Source organism: Lethenteron reissneri, chromosome 9 (genome assembly GCF_015708825.2).
Source record: "Lethenteron reissneri isolate LAM-NWPU_2019-01 chromosome 9, ASM1570882v1, whole genome shotgun sequence".
Taxonomy (NCBI): Eukaryota; Metazoa; Chordata; class Hyperoartia; order Petromyzontiformes; family Petromyzontidae; genus Lethenteron; species Lethenteron reissneri.
This window is the reverse complement of record NC_083787.1, coordinates 9,278,311-9,292,104: the sequence shown is the minus strand read 5'-3', so window position 1 is coordinate 9,292,104 and position 13,794 is coordinate 9,278,311. Positions and strand designations below refer to the sequence as shown.

General features: G+C 55.8%; 1 protein-coding gene across 5 annotated transcripts in view; it reads right to left on the bottom strand.

Moving 5' to 3' along the window:
• LOC133339599 (telomerase protein component 1-like) overlaps positions 1-13,794 on the bottom strand; it is a 57,678-nt gene that overhangs the window by 17,845 nt on the left and 26,039 nt on the right. For all 5 annotated transcript variants that reach the window (XR_009754754.1, XM_061547727.1, XM_061547740.1 and 2 more), the window contains exons 20-33: positions 11,817-11,941; positions 10,555-10,668; positions 9,398-9,518; positions 8,742-8,939; positions 8,190-8,383; positions 7,349-7,574; positions 6,168-6,347; positions 5,487-5,579; positions 4,832-4,964; positions 3,935-4,145; positions 3,384-3,526; positions 2,698-2,786; positions 1,434-1,548; positions 573-840 (exon numbers count right to left, since the gene is read on the bottom strand). Coding sequence is in view for 4 of the 5 variants with exons in the window: in XM_061547727.1 (XP_061403711.1) it covers positions 573-840; positions 1,434-1,548; positions 2,698-2,786; positions 3,384-3,526; positions 3,935-4,145; positions 4,832-4,964; positions 5,487-5,579; positions 6,168-6,347; positions 7,349-7,574; positions 8,190-8,383; positions 8,742-8,939; positions 9,398-9,518; positions 10,555-10,668; positions 11,817-11,941 (2,210 nt within the window). In the remaining variant the exon portion in view is untranslated. The remainder of the gene's footprint in view (positions 1-572; positions 841-1,433; positions 1,549-2,697; positions 2,787-3,383; positions 3,527-3,934; positions 4,146-4,831; positions 4,965-5,486; positions 5,580-6,167; positions 6,348-7,348; positions 7,575-8,189; positions 8,384-8,741; positions 8,940-9,397; positions 9,519-10,554; positions 10,669-11,816; positions 11,942-13,794) is intronic.

Genomic DNA, 13,794 nt, shown 5'->3' with positions numbered 1-13,794 from the left:
ATCAATCAACAGGAGAAACCCTCATCGCTCCACCGATCAATCAACAGGAGAAACTCTCGTCGCTCCACCGATCAATCAACAGGGGAAACTCTCGTGGCTCCACCGATCAATCAACAGGAGAAACCCTCGTCGCTCCACCGATCGATCAACAGGAGAAACCCTCATCGCTCCACCGATCGATCAACAGGAGAAACTCTCGTGGCTCCACCGATCGATCAACAGGAGAAACCCTCGTCGCTCCACCGATCAATCAACAGGAGAAACCCTCGTCGCTCCACCGATCAATCAACAGGAGAAACTCTCGTCGCTCCACCGATCAATCAACAGGAGAAACTCTCGTCACTTCACTGATTAATCAAAATCTCATCGCTCCACCAATCGATCAACAAGAGAAATCCTCTGCGCTCCACTGATCAATCAACAGGAGAAACCCTCGTGGCTCCACCGATCAATCAACAGGAGAAACTCTCGTCGCTCCACCGATCGATCAACAGGAGAAACTCTCGTCGCTCCACCGATCAATCAACAGGAGAAACCCTCGTCGCTCCACGGATTAACTCATCCCCCCGTACCGCAGGGCAGCCGGGGCAGCGTGGTGCCTGTTGACCCACTCGACGACGTATCCCGGCCGCGGGCTCGCGACTCCTGGCGTGTCCCGGGAGGCCTGCACCGCCAGCGACGCGGCCTGCACGCTGGCGGGAGACCCGGGGGCCGAGTTGATGGCCTGCTGCCACATCAGCCTCGGGCTCCGACGCAGGATGTGCTGGCTCTGGCTCACAAACCCTCGCAACTCTTCCACGACCGGGCAAGGGGCGAGCCCCTGCTGGGCAACGGAAGTCGCTGAAAACAACGCACACGATGCGCACACGCGATCAACTCTTCCGTGGGATTCAGTCTATGAAATGTAAAATCGTGTTGACGTTTTACGTCGTTAGCTTGCGTCTGTGTCAGCTGAGGTTTAAGTTTGTCTGCGCAATCCGCGGTTCAGTGTCACGCTTGTGCCGACTTTGTGTAAACCATTGTAAACCTTGTCCTGATTCATAAGAGGTTTTTTGGGTTAGATCGCGTAAATATATAAATGTGTCCTTAAAACCCGCCACCACCCAACACAGCCAACTAGTAAGGGTTGTTACGTAAACAAAACGTGGTCAATTCGTCACTAGTACAGCACACCGGTGTGTTGGAGAGCCAAGCCACAACATTTACAATCCGAGTATGACGTTTCGCCAGTAATTACAACTAGCTTCATCAGGCGACAGCCAGATTTGTGGAGAAGTCTAACTGTTTTGTTCCTTATATAGAGGCGTAGATGTGGCGACCACACTTCTGCGCTCTTGCGCCAAGTCCTGATTGACGACCACAACATAATTTAGTGCACGATGCTTGCGAGAAACTCTCCCTCTTGGGTATTGGGAGGAGAAAACCCGGGCTACCGTAGAGGTCGAAGTCTTCCAGAAGTTGGGGGACGGTGCGGTTGGCGATTTTGAGGTAGAGGAATCGGAGGTCGGCCAACAGGTGACCCAGTTTCACCGCCAGCCCCGCATGGACCTGCAATCGGCAAGTCACTAGTCAAGTGCAATAATGTAGGTTCCGGAATTACAACGAGACCCAGCTCTGACACAAGAACAGCAGAGCGCGCAAAACACGCCAACAACTCACACAAAAGTCACAAATTTCGATTTAAAGCTTTCAGTGACTGCAGGAATTCATCTTCTTGGTTCTTTCGGTAAAGTCACGTAGAAGGGAAGTAATAAAATAATAAAAATAAAACATAATAAAATAATATAATATATTTTATTACTTCCCTTCTACGTGACTTTACTGAAAGAACCAAGAAGAAAAGGTCACAAACTTCGTGAAATGTTTTGCGTGCCAGGAAATGTTCCAGCACATTTTCAGCTGGGCAGTTGAAAAGCCAGGGCCATTCATGAGAGTGGGAGGTGAGTCGTTCTGCCGAGCTACACTATTGGTTAGTCAGTCAGGTGTGCAGGAGGGCAGGTGAGCGGGGCCCAGTAAATATGCATCGTCGGGCCAACGTTAATACAGACATACCTCGGTATACGGCCGCTTTGGAATACGTCGAGTTTGGTATACGTCGTGTTTTGGCGAGAAAAAACATGTCTTGGGATACGACGTCTTGCTTGGGATACGACGTCTTGCTCGGGATACGACGCGCTTGCTATAACTTGTATGGGTCGGGATGAGTCACTGCGTAGACCCCGTTCACCACTCCTCCCCTTCCTCACCACCATCCTCGTAGGCTGTCAACTCCTCTCAGCAAGGTAAAGTGATGTTAAATTTTATTTGTATTAAAATTTCTTTTAATTTATTTATGCATTTATTTTATGCATGCATTTTAGTAATAAGTAGTGTCTACATTATTGTATACAACCCCATTAATGTATAATATGCCATATAAAATTACATTTCTTCTACTCTGGAACAAATTATTTCCTTTCCCTTTATTTCTTATGGGAAAACTTCGTTTGGTGTTCGTCATTTTCGGTATAAGTCCTTCCCCTTCTGGAACGAATCAACGACGTATACCGAGGTACCACTGCACAACGATACCAACCACACGCAACGTTGCGTGTTTACTGGGAGGGTAGATAGGCAGGTGGGTAGGAGGGCAGGCGGGTGGGTGGGTGGACAAGCAGGAGGGTGGGTGGATGAGACGACCACAGATGTCTGACGTACCAGGTGGTACGGCAGCTCCGCCAGGACGTCTGGGTCCACGTGTGACACGCGTCCATCCTGCCACGGCTTCAACTTCTTGAGCAAATGCACTGTGGGGCAAAGCACGGGAGGGGTGAGTTGGGCTGGTGGATCGCACGCGCCTACGAAACTCCCTCCTCACCCAGGCGGCCCAAGGTCGCCATCTCCCGACTTGCCAACGTATGGCAGCAGTACAGCAAGTGAGTTAACTTTCACCTGTACGGGGATTGAGTGTTACCCCCCCCCCCCGCGCCCCCAACCTCGCACGTGTGGGGACAGACACAGAGCGTGGGCAATCGTTGGCAGTGCCGGTTCCCGTTCTTAAGTACCGTGAGTGGGTTCCTCGTGCAGGCGAGACTCTGGTGGGCAGACACTCACACGGAGATGTCGCACTCAGGGGGTAACGCTCACGCCGCTCGAGCGGGGGCACCGGGAGGAGAGCGGACATGGAGTGCAGCGGCGCTGACGCCACCAGGGAGACGGCTGCGATGATAGCAGCGCAGTGGCACGGAAGCAACCGGCAGTGTGTCGCAACCCATACGAAAATGTGCGCGCCGCGCTATGAACCCGGCCTTCGTAGGCGCTCACTAACAGCACTTGCCCCAACAACCTGCGAAGGCTACACGGGGGATCTTTTTGTTTTGTGTGATGCCACGCAGATTACGGACCGGCAATAGCCGTGTGAGCGAGGCTCTCTGAGTCGCCCCGATGCAGGTATCGCGAGCGCACTGCCAACAGCGCCGGCTCCTGGGACAGCAGCTGCAGGCGCCCGGTCGGCGAGCCCTCGCTGCTGCACGATCCGCCGGCAAAGCTACGGAACAAACACACCGCCAGGGAGCGGCACAAACACGTGACCTTGCACCAGCAGGGAGTGGGTCACTTGCAGGAGCTTCTTCACTGATACTGTTTCAACATTTTTTTTTAAGGGGGTGCTGCCAAGGGGGAAATATTGGTGCTGTGTGTAATCCCTAATGAGTAATTTGCAGAAAATATTTCATCAATGGGAGGTGTGACCAATACCCGTAAAAAACAATTTTTTAGCTGATAAATGCATGTAATCAATGCGGGTCTATTTCTGAACACAACATCGAGGCTGAACACCGGTAAACAAGACCTCACTTGGAGCGTGCCCCGTGCGCGACACATTTTCAAGGTCGCCGTTGTGCCGTGTTTGTGGCGTAGTCCACAAGCGTCGATCGGCGGGTTGCGGCGAACTGACCTCTTGAGCTCACGGATGAGGTGACTAAAGCGGGCCATGGGCAGGGCGTTGCGGGGCGACATCGGCAACGCGTGGAGCTTCTCCCAGAGCTCCGAGGGATCGTGCGCGGTCTTGGCCGCCTTGCGTTTGTCCGGAGCTCCGGGCTCCGCCGCCCACAGCCCGGCGGCCAGGCACAGGCTCACGACCTGTCGCAGGTCCTCGTCGGCCAGGCCTGCGATCACAAACACCACGCGATGACACGGAGAGCGGCGCTGGCTCGCCTGCCCACCCAGGAGGCTCGGGGGCAGTGGGCGGCGGGTTGACTGAGCCTAACCTCCGGTTTGGGGTTGATGAAATGTATGCGTACCACTTCGTGGGGAAGCCAATCGTGGTTGTCTATGGAGAGACCCGACCCCACAATAAAAATGTGTCATTTCTACCACTGAACAGATGAGCACCGCCTCGATGCCCGAGGAATCACTTTGACGAGCAGCAGATCACTGGCGAGGAGCATGCAGATAGAGTAGCCAACAAGTCAGGGTGGTTTCTTTCTCATACACAAACGTTCACCCAGCTTCGTGATCGGCTCCGTTTCAGAGGCTCGATCACGCGAGCCCCTTCTCCCGCGTGGGCGAGTGCGACGTCGCGTCCACCCTGCGAGTCGCCACGTGCCTGCCGAGCAGTAGGGACCATGCAGCCTGAGGCTGCTTGGCGCGACGAGGGTCTGCGGTGCACGATAACGCGGCACTCGACTCAAGAACAAGGTGGCAATTTCAGGACCGTGGCCGGGGACACCGCGGCAAAAACCCCCGGCAGGAGCTGAGGCGCCACGCCGTGCGGGACGCGCCGAGGGCGCTACGTTGTGCGGGACGCGCCGAGGACGCTACGTGGTGCGGGATGCGCGAGCGAGGGCGCCACCTGTGCGGCTGCAGCAGAGCGAGGCGAGGGCGGCCCGCACGGTGGGGGCGCCGTGGTCGTCCTCCAGGCGCGCGAGCACCTCCTGTAGCAGGCCGCTCACCGTCTGCGGCATTTGTTTGATCCTCTCGCTCACCTACAGTGGGCGGCAGAACGGTCCCCGCCGACTCTTCAATATACCGCGGGTTTCCGCAGCCAACATTACAATTCGTAATTGACCCTTGGTTGAGGCCACTTAATGAATCGGCCACATTTGTGTTGTTAGGACCCTCCACCACCCGACATCGGCAAACAATTTCAATTGTCTCGTGTGCAAATGGTGAGAAAAATTTAGCAATCAAATGCATGGCAATTTGTTTAAAACAGCATCAAGCACGCTCAGGACAGCATTATCTCAGCTCGTGTGCCACAGCAGGTGGCTCAGCAGCAGAGCGAGCGGCCCGCGATCAGAAGGTTGCGAGTTTGGCTGATCACGATGAAGCGTTCCGCATGGCCCCGCGTTGGTAGAAAGGCACCCAGGTTTAGATTTAAAGCTTTCGTGACTGCAGGGATTCATCTCCTTGGTTCTTTCGGTAAAGTCACGTGACTTTACCGAAAGAACCAAGAAGAAGAGGCACCCAGGTGTGAAGGACACGGGCGGCGGTGACGACGCTATTACCTTGCTGAAGAGCCCGAATCCACGCAGCTCCCGGCAGGCGATGGCGAGGAAAAGGGGGCAGCGAGACTCCCGCTTGGCGAGCAGCAGTGACATCTGTGCACGCGACGCACGCGACGCACACGCTCGTTTACAAACAAATTAGAAGATAGAATCTGGTAAAATCACAGCACGATGAAATGCACTCGAGGGAAAGCATTGAGGAAGTAGCGAGTCCCGCGTTCCTCTCCTGAACACACGGAGACTCGGAGCGCACCGTTCCACACTCCAGTACCCCGCAACAGCACCGTCCTCACGAGCTGCGTGGGGTAACGGTCAGCACGTTGGACTCGTGACGCAGAGGTCAAGGTTCGATTCCATCTATCCGGAGCGACGGCCGAAACAACAGAACGAGGTGCTCAAATCCAACCCACCCCCGGCCCCGCCTCAATGTGAACACCGGAATTAGTCTACAATCGGCGGGTCACGTGCGGTAGGGATAAAATGTGGGTATTCCCATCTCTTCCAAGGTATCCAGTCAACGTGAAAAAGTGGTTGACACAGAATCAGAATCTTCATTTAGACTGGAGGAATCCGATGAGCTACGCAATCTCTTTATCACAGACGTCCAAGCAGCGGCGGGTGACGTCCAGGCTTCCCGCTCAGCCGGGGTGGATGGAGCGCGCGCCGAGAGAGCGATCCCACCTGATTGTTGGAGTGCGACTCATCCAGTTTCTTGTGGTGGGAGGCCAGGGTGCGGCGCACCAAGTCGGCCTTCTCCTGCCGCTCGAGTGGCCCCACGCAGACCTGGGCCACCGAGCAAACCCTCAGTAGGGCCTTGTCCAGGCTCGAGCCCAGTGTAGCGCTCACCACCAGCCGCACGCCCTACACACAGCCAAGTCGGTGCGCAACGTCAACACACCACACCAGTCTGCACGTCCCCTCGCATCGGCAGCCTGCCGCTACGAGCAACCCCAACTCCTTCTCAATGTCCATTGCTACGGTGAGTCAACAAAGTGTCTACACACAGCGACCGTCGCCTCCCGCCGGCAGACCAATGCCCGTTTGTAGGCCAGGGCTGAGTCACCTTCTGCCACACAGGGGCAGCTGTCACTGGGGGTGCCCTTCGAATGTTGAGATAAGATGTGTTGCTGAGGAATGAAGCACGCATAAGTTCAAAGATTACTTTTTGTAACTGTCATGCCATGAAGTAAACATATTACTACGTACAGAGCCAGATTGAAATTAAAACGCAGATTACATTTTCCGATGGGCTCCACGTTGTAGAACCAAACCGCGTCGCGCAGGTCTCACGAGCCATCTGAATCAGACTCGGAGCCACGTAGGGCCAGGGGCGGGCGGCAGAGGTCGCAACCGGGTACCCGATACCCGTACCCTACCGATACCCGGCTACCCGTACCCGGCCGGGTATGGGTACCCGTTTGCGACCCTGGTGCGGCCGGGTCCGGGTACGGGTAGGCCGTGAGTCACTGGTGAGTAACCGTTTGTCACTCATTTCCCAACGTCTTGTTTCTTCTCACAATTCAAGTTCCTAGAATCAACCCACCCGCGCCTGCAACATGGCTTCATCCCAGAGGTCGCAATCGGGTACCCTACCCGATACCCGGCCGGGTACGGGTAGCCGGGTATCGTGTAGGGTACGGGTACGGGTACCCGTTTGTGACCCTGGTGCGGCCGGGTACGGGTACGGGTAAGGAATCAAAACCCGTTTGCGACCTCTGGCGGGCGGGGATAACGACGCCGTCATTGCGTGACGTCCATGAGTACGCCGCGAGAGCACGGCATCGCAGCGGCACAGCTCGTGAGCCGCGGAACTCCGGCGCGGTCACGCGGTGGGGGAGAGGCGGCGTGCGCAGGCGACTCACAGGCGGGATGGGGATGGGCAGCCAGTCGGCGGAGCGGCCGAGCTGGCCGTCCAGCCCGTCCACGAGCACGGTGAGGACGGGCCCAGCCTTGCCGCGACGCCGGGTCCCGGCCTCGCCGACGAAGTCCGGCCGCCCGCGCCGTGCTCCCGCGCCGGCGACCGGCACCCTCTCGGCGCCAGCTCCTCCGGCCTGCATGAGCAGGCTCTTAAAAAGCGACGCCAACGCCCTGCGCACAGCCGGCACCAACAAATGCATGAAAAACGCCGCATGACAGAGCAGCCAACAGAATCCATAAATAGATAGATTTTAAAAAGTTGCATTTTACAAGAGATAAATTGATGACTTATGTAAATAAGAAGCTAGAAACCAATCCGCGATATAAATTAAAGTAAGTGAAGATAAGGATTCCTTGCCCAGAATTGTTGTTTTTTACTAAGATGAGTAGTAAATTTGCGAGCAGGTTTAAGAAAAACATGTCAGGAGAAGCGCACCACCAGCTTGCAGCTGCTCCCCACCGACACGGGAGATGGCGCTTCTCCGTTGCCTCTCGAGGAGCTCAAAGAGTTTCGATTGCTCAGTGCTGGAGCAAGCGGCTCGCAATTGGAAGGGTGCGAGAATACAAATCCTGGTTGGGGGTTGACTCGGCCCATCATTCCGACCGCTATAAAATAGATACCATTTTGTGGGCAAGTCCAGTGTTTGTCCTATGGATAAAATCACTCCTGCCATAGGAATATGGAATTTCCACTGGCTCAGGGCTGTAAATGGTAGGTGAGCACCGCCTCAACTCTCACCGAGCAGTAGAATCTCACTGTGACTTTCTAACTGCACGCGAACTTACGGCTGAGAGGTGGGAATGGAGCCCGGCAGGCCAAGCCTGGCCCGCAGGCCCGTGCAGAGGTACGAGAGGGCGGAGGAGGCAGATGGCCGCTCGCCGCACGCATCGCTAAAGAAAGGCAGCACGTCGCTGGGCGCGCAGGGCCCGTGGGCTTCCTCGCCGCTCCTCCCGTGAGCCAGGAGGTCCGCCAGCTGTGCCTGTACCACACAACGCCACACACACAAACACGTGAAAAAAATCACTCGCAAATTACTCCACGTACGCACTCCCAATCGAGTAAAACCTGCGGTGTAATTGTTTTAATCTTTGGGCCACAACATCGGTGCACGTGGCCTACTCGTTTACAATGATGCCAGGGGATATTTAATGACCACAGTGAAGCAGATGGTGCGTATTTCTGTTTGAATACACACCGAAGTAATAACCAGGGCGGCTTGCCAGATTCAAGAAGCATCCAACAGTGATGGCTGCGCTGCTGCTGCTGCCCGCACCCGAGACTCAACTGCAGTGCGCTCACCACGCGTACGGCTAGCGGAGCACGCCGGCTTCTCTCACCATGAGCACGGTCTTGCCGCTGGCGCTGGCTCCCCGCACGAGCACCGCGCCGCCGGCCTCGGTGGCGCGCAGCCCCGCCGTGGCCTCCTGCAGCGGGCCCCTGCGGGCGCTCGCCCCGCTCGCCTGCATCGCCACGAACGCGGCCTGCCGCTCGTGCTCCGAGATGGCGCCGCCCTCTCCGTCGTCGTCGCCGTGGCCCTGCAAGCGCGCGCACACCGGAGCCTCCGTTGAGCCCCGCGTGGCAGAGGTCGCAAACGGGTTTTGATTCCTTACCCGTACCCGTACCCGGCCGCACCAGGGTCGCAAACGGGTACCCGCTACCCGTACCCGGCCGGGTACGGGTAGCCGGGTATCGGGTAGGGTACGGGTATCGGGTACCCGGTTGCGACCTCTGCCGCGTGGTCATGTCGCACGCGCTCTCGATGGGCTGGGCGTGGAGCAAGCCGATACATTATAAGGAGAGTCGGGGGCTTTGCTGAGATGTTTCAAGTTTGTTGAACCAGGCGAGAGCTCACGACATGAGGATGAGTGACCTGCGTGCTCGCGGACTCCGCGTTGTACATGCACGCGGTCTTCTAGCTTCATGAAAATTATAATATACCCGGACTTATTTATTTTACTCTGACAAAATACAGTAGTTTGAAAAACCAACGGACCCTCTCTGCCGCCTCCTTGCTGATGGCGGTCCACAGGTCGTGCAGCACGGCCTTCCCAAACTCCTCAAGGCCTGCCACGCCTGGCTTGCCGCCCGCCACGCCGCCCCACACACACGGGTACCTGGCGGGAGCACGCGCGGCACACGCACACACGCACACACGCGCACACACACGCACACACGCACACACGCACACACGCGCACACACACGCACACACGCACGCATGCACACACGCACACACACACACACGCACACACACACACACGCACACACACACACGCACACACGCGCACACACACACACTCGCACACACGCGCACACACACACGCACACACGCGCACACGCGCGCACACACGCACACACGCGCACACGCGCGCACACGTGCACACGCGCGCACACGCGCACACACGTGCACACACGCGCAAACGCACACACGCACACGCGCACATCACGTTCACCAATCATGCAAACTCATGTGACGATGGAACTGAAGGACTTCCCTTAAGTCATTAAGTTCAGCATGTCAGAACATGCTCAATGGACAGAATCTCCCTTTCACTCTGCTATCCGGATATGGAACTGCCTCCCTTAACACATTGTCGGCAAAATCACTGATTCTGGTCCACAGGCCTTCAAATGCCGAGCACATGGACATCTCCTAACTTCACCGCACGCCTTGAAGGACTGAGTCTTTGAGGTGCAGTGAACCAATGAGTATGCCGATTACATGTACTTATGTGTGATATGGCTATTGTTCACAATTGCACCCAAAAAAAACTTTGTAGGTTTTCGCAGCCAATATTAAGATTCATCATAGATTTTTGGGTTAGGTCATGGTAAAAATCTGACCACATTTCTGTCCTAACACCCTCTACCGCCTAACGTAGCCCATTATGTTTGGCAGTGTCGGGTGGCGGAGGCTCTTACGACAGACATTTGGGTGCCTACATTTCCCAGAGACACGAGTAACCCCCAGCGATCGGAATGAACTCCGATTGCTCCCTGCAGCGGTGCTGTGAAATATGATGGCCGTGATTCACCCATAAGTGCGATTTACACCGCTCCCCGCACGCATGCTCCACGGCTGCCCCTCTTCGATCGCAGAAAGCCCGAACTCGCCGGGGCTCTGTGGTGGTGTGGCACCACATGGTACCCACCGCTCCATGATGGGCAGGCCGCTCTCCATAATGCGCCGCTTCAGGTCCTCTTGGCGTGCCATGGCCTCGTCGGACTCGGCCGCGAAATCTGCGACCCACTCCGTGGGGACGGAGCTGCGGGCGCCCGCCAGTGAACACGCGCGTGGACACGCGTGTCCACATTCAGAGACACATTAAGAAATGCACAGACACATGTACAGACACATGCACAGACAAGCGAGGACACGTGCAGACAGACACATGCACACAGACACATGCAGACAGAGACACATGCAGACAGACACACGCACAGACACATGCACAGACACGCACAGACAAGCGAGAACATGTGCAGACAGACACATGCACACAGACATATGCAGACACAGACACATGCAGACAGACACATGCACAGACACATGCACAGACACGCACAGACACCCGAGGACACAGACACGCGAGGACACGCTCGTGCACTCGCACACATGTACATATTGACCAAGACAAAAACATATTCGGGTACGCACACACACACATTCACACATGTAACTGAATTGCAAAAACCAAACTGTAATAATTTGTAAATAAATGCTAAACTAACATAGACTCCACTTTTTCAAATAACTATGCCGAGCGCCATCGTACAAATATGCACAAAGCACACGTCATATCAACTGTAGGAACGGGATTTCAGTTTTCAGCAGCAAAGAAGGAAAATAACAAATTCACTCAAACCAGGGGTGGGAATGGAGCGGAACGAGCCAGAGTGACCCGGAACGCAGTGGCGGTGGTGGTGGTGGTGGTGGGAGTGAGAATTTGACTCGGACTTCGTCGTTCCGGAAGGAACCAGTGACAAGTGTGGTAGCGGTGAGTACTCGGTACGAATCTCTCGATGTAATTCGCTGGTGTCCGTCCGTCACGCTCTGGATCTCCCAAATGGTACATGGAGGAAACCGTATATACAATTGTGTAAAAGGTCTGCGAATGTACTTAAGAAATATATAGTTAGCATTGCCTTATTAAAATAAACTAAACAAAATGAACATGCTAGATCAGGCAAAACATTTGTTATCGATTAGTCAATGCTCGTGACTGCCTCCGCCCACGCACTCAGGCGCAGTTGGTAGGGTCCCCTTCGCGATGCCTTCCCATCTCCTCGCCCCGCACAGAGTTCCTCCTCCGTGATGTGACGGGTGAGACCCTCGGGAGAGGATCGCAGTGATGCTCGAGAGCCGCGATGCCACCCGTATCACAGCGGGCAAGTGGCAGTGGGGACGTCGCACCTGATGAAGGAGCTGTCGCGGAAGTAGAAGAATGCTCCGCGGGCACGGAGATTGCCGGGGTCGCGCAAGGCGCACTGGGAAATCTCGAGCTCGGTCACCGAGCGCCCGCGCGGGTACATCGCCACCTACTCACACGCACGCACGCACACGCACACACGCACGCACCGATGAACAAGGACAAAGTTCCCCCGTAGAGCTTTTAACGGACTGTTGGGGCAAGTGCTGTTAGCGAGTACCTATGAAGGCCGGCACGGGACACACGAGGGGGTGGGTGGCCAATACCACACCCAGCCGCCTTTGTCTCCCCACTGACAATGTTTACACACTGCACCAGGTATTCATTTGAGGCTGAGTCGACCTTGGGAATGCCCAGGACCGGTTAAGATAATCGTTGCTGGTGTTGGCCATGAGCGGGAATCGAACTCGGGTTGTCGGGTTCACAGTAGACTGCGTTAACCGCTACACTACCGCAACATCCACACACACCCACACGCACACACAACAACAACAACAACAACAACCGCCATTCGCCACTAAGTGGCGGTGACGTCACCACGATGCTTGTGCCAGGCCAAGTGCACCTTGAGGCCACGTAAAGTGTCGAAAGCCCGCTGGCAGGAGGTCACGGGGCAGACCCAGGTGCCACTGGTCGACTGACCGAGATGACCGAGATGACTGGCTGATGCACCACCTGTGCCCCCTACTGTGCCAACTTGCTGTGCTTTAGCCACCCGGCGCTCCGCTCGTTGTTGTGAGCGTCGCTCCTCCGCCCTCCGTTGTTGTTGGAGGGCGACTGCCTCCAACTGCCCAGTAGCGTCCTTCACGAGCCTCCTCCACTGAGGCCGATCTTGACACCGCTGGTACCAGTCATCGGCAAGTCCACTCAGCTCCACGTCCTCCTGTACCACATCACTCCATCTCTTCTCCAGCCCGTGCCGCGCCCGTCTAGCCCCCTCGATCCGGCCGAACAAAAGCTGTTTAGGCATGCGGTGGCTGGGCATGCGGGCTACATGACCCAGCCAACGCAGCCTTGCCTGCCGGAGGAGCTCACTGATGGGACTTTGCCCAGATCTTTCAAGGATTTGTGAGCTCCTCACACAATCCAGCCTGGTTAAACCCAGGATGGATCGTAGGCAGGCCAGCCTAAATGTTTCCAACCGGCGAAGATGCTCCACCAGGGGGGTCCACGTCTCGCAAGCGTAGAGAAGGGAGGGAATGACCGTGGCCGAGAAGACCTGAAGCTTCGTGCGGAGCGACAGACCAGGTAGCTTCCACACAGCGTTACGCAACCGATGAAAAGATATTGCCGCTCGACTGATTCGGAGTGAGACCTCTGCTGATAGACTGGAGCCGGTCATAAGCACACTGCCCAGGTATGGGAAACTCTCCACTCTCTCCACAACTGCCCCATCACCAATTGGGAGTTGTGGGGGTGGAGTGTCCGATGGTACAAAATACCCAGGCAGGTGCTTGGTTTTGGTGGGGCTGATGGTAAGGCCCCACTTCTTAGTGGCACGCTCCAGTCTCAGCAGCAGCGCCTCCAACTCCTCTTCTGAATGAGCAGCTATTACCAAATCATCGGCATACATAACGTGGTTGACCAATAGGGAGCCATCCCTTGATCGCACCCGGGCGTCGATCAGCCTCCCATTATATCTGTACCAAACGGAAATTCCCCCGGTACAGCTATTGAAGGCTTCACGAACTACGCGGTCAAAATAGATGTTAAATAATGTGGGAGCCAGAGGACATCCCTGTCGCACCCCAAGGTGTACAGAGAAAGGCTCCGACTCCCGGCCACGTAGTTTTACCCGGGCCCGCTCACCATCATGAAGGTCCTTAATGATCGTGAGCAGAGGGTCAGGGACTCCGAAAGCACGAAGAACAACCCAGAGTCCAGTCCTACTGATGGTATCATAGGCCTTGACCAGGTCAATAAAGCAGAGATGTAGGTCTTTTTGGAATTCCCTACACCTCT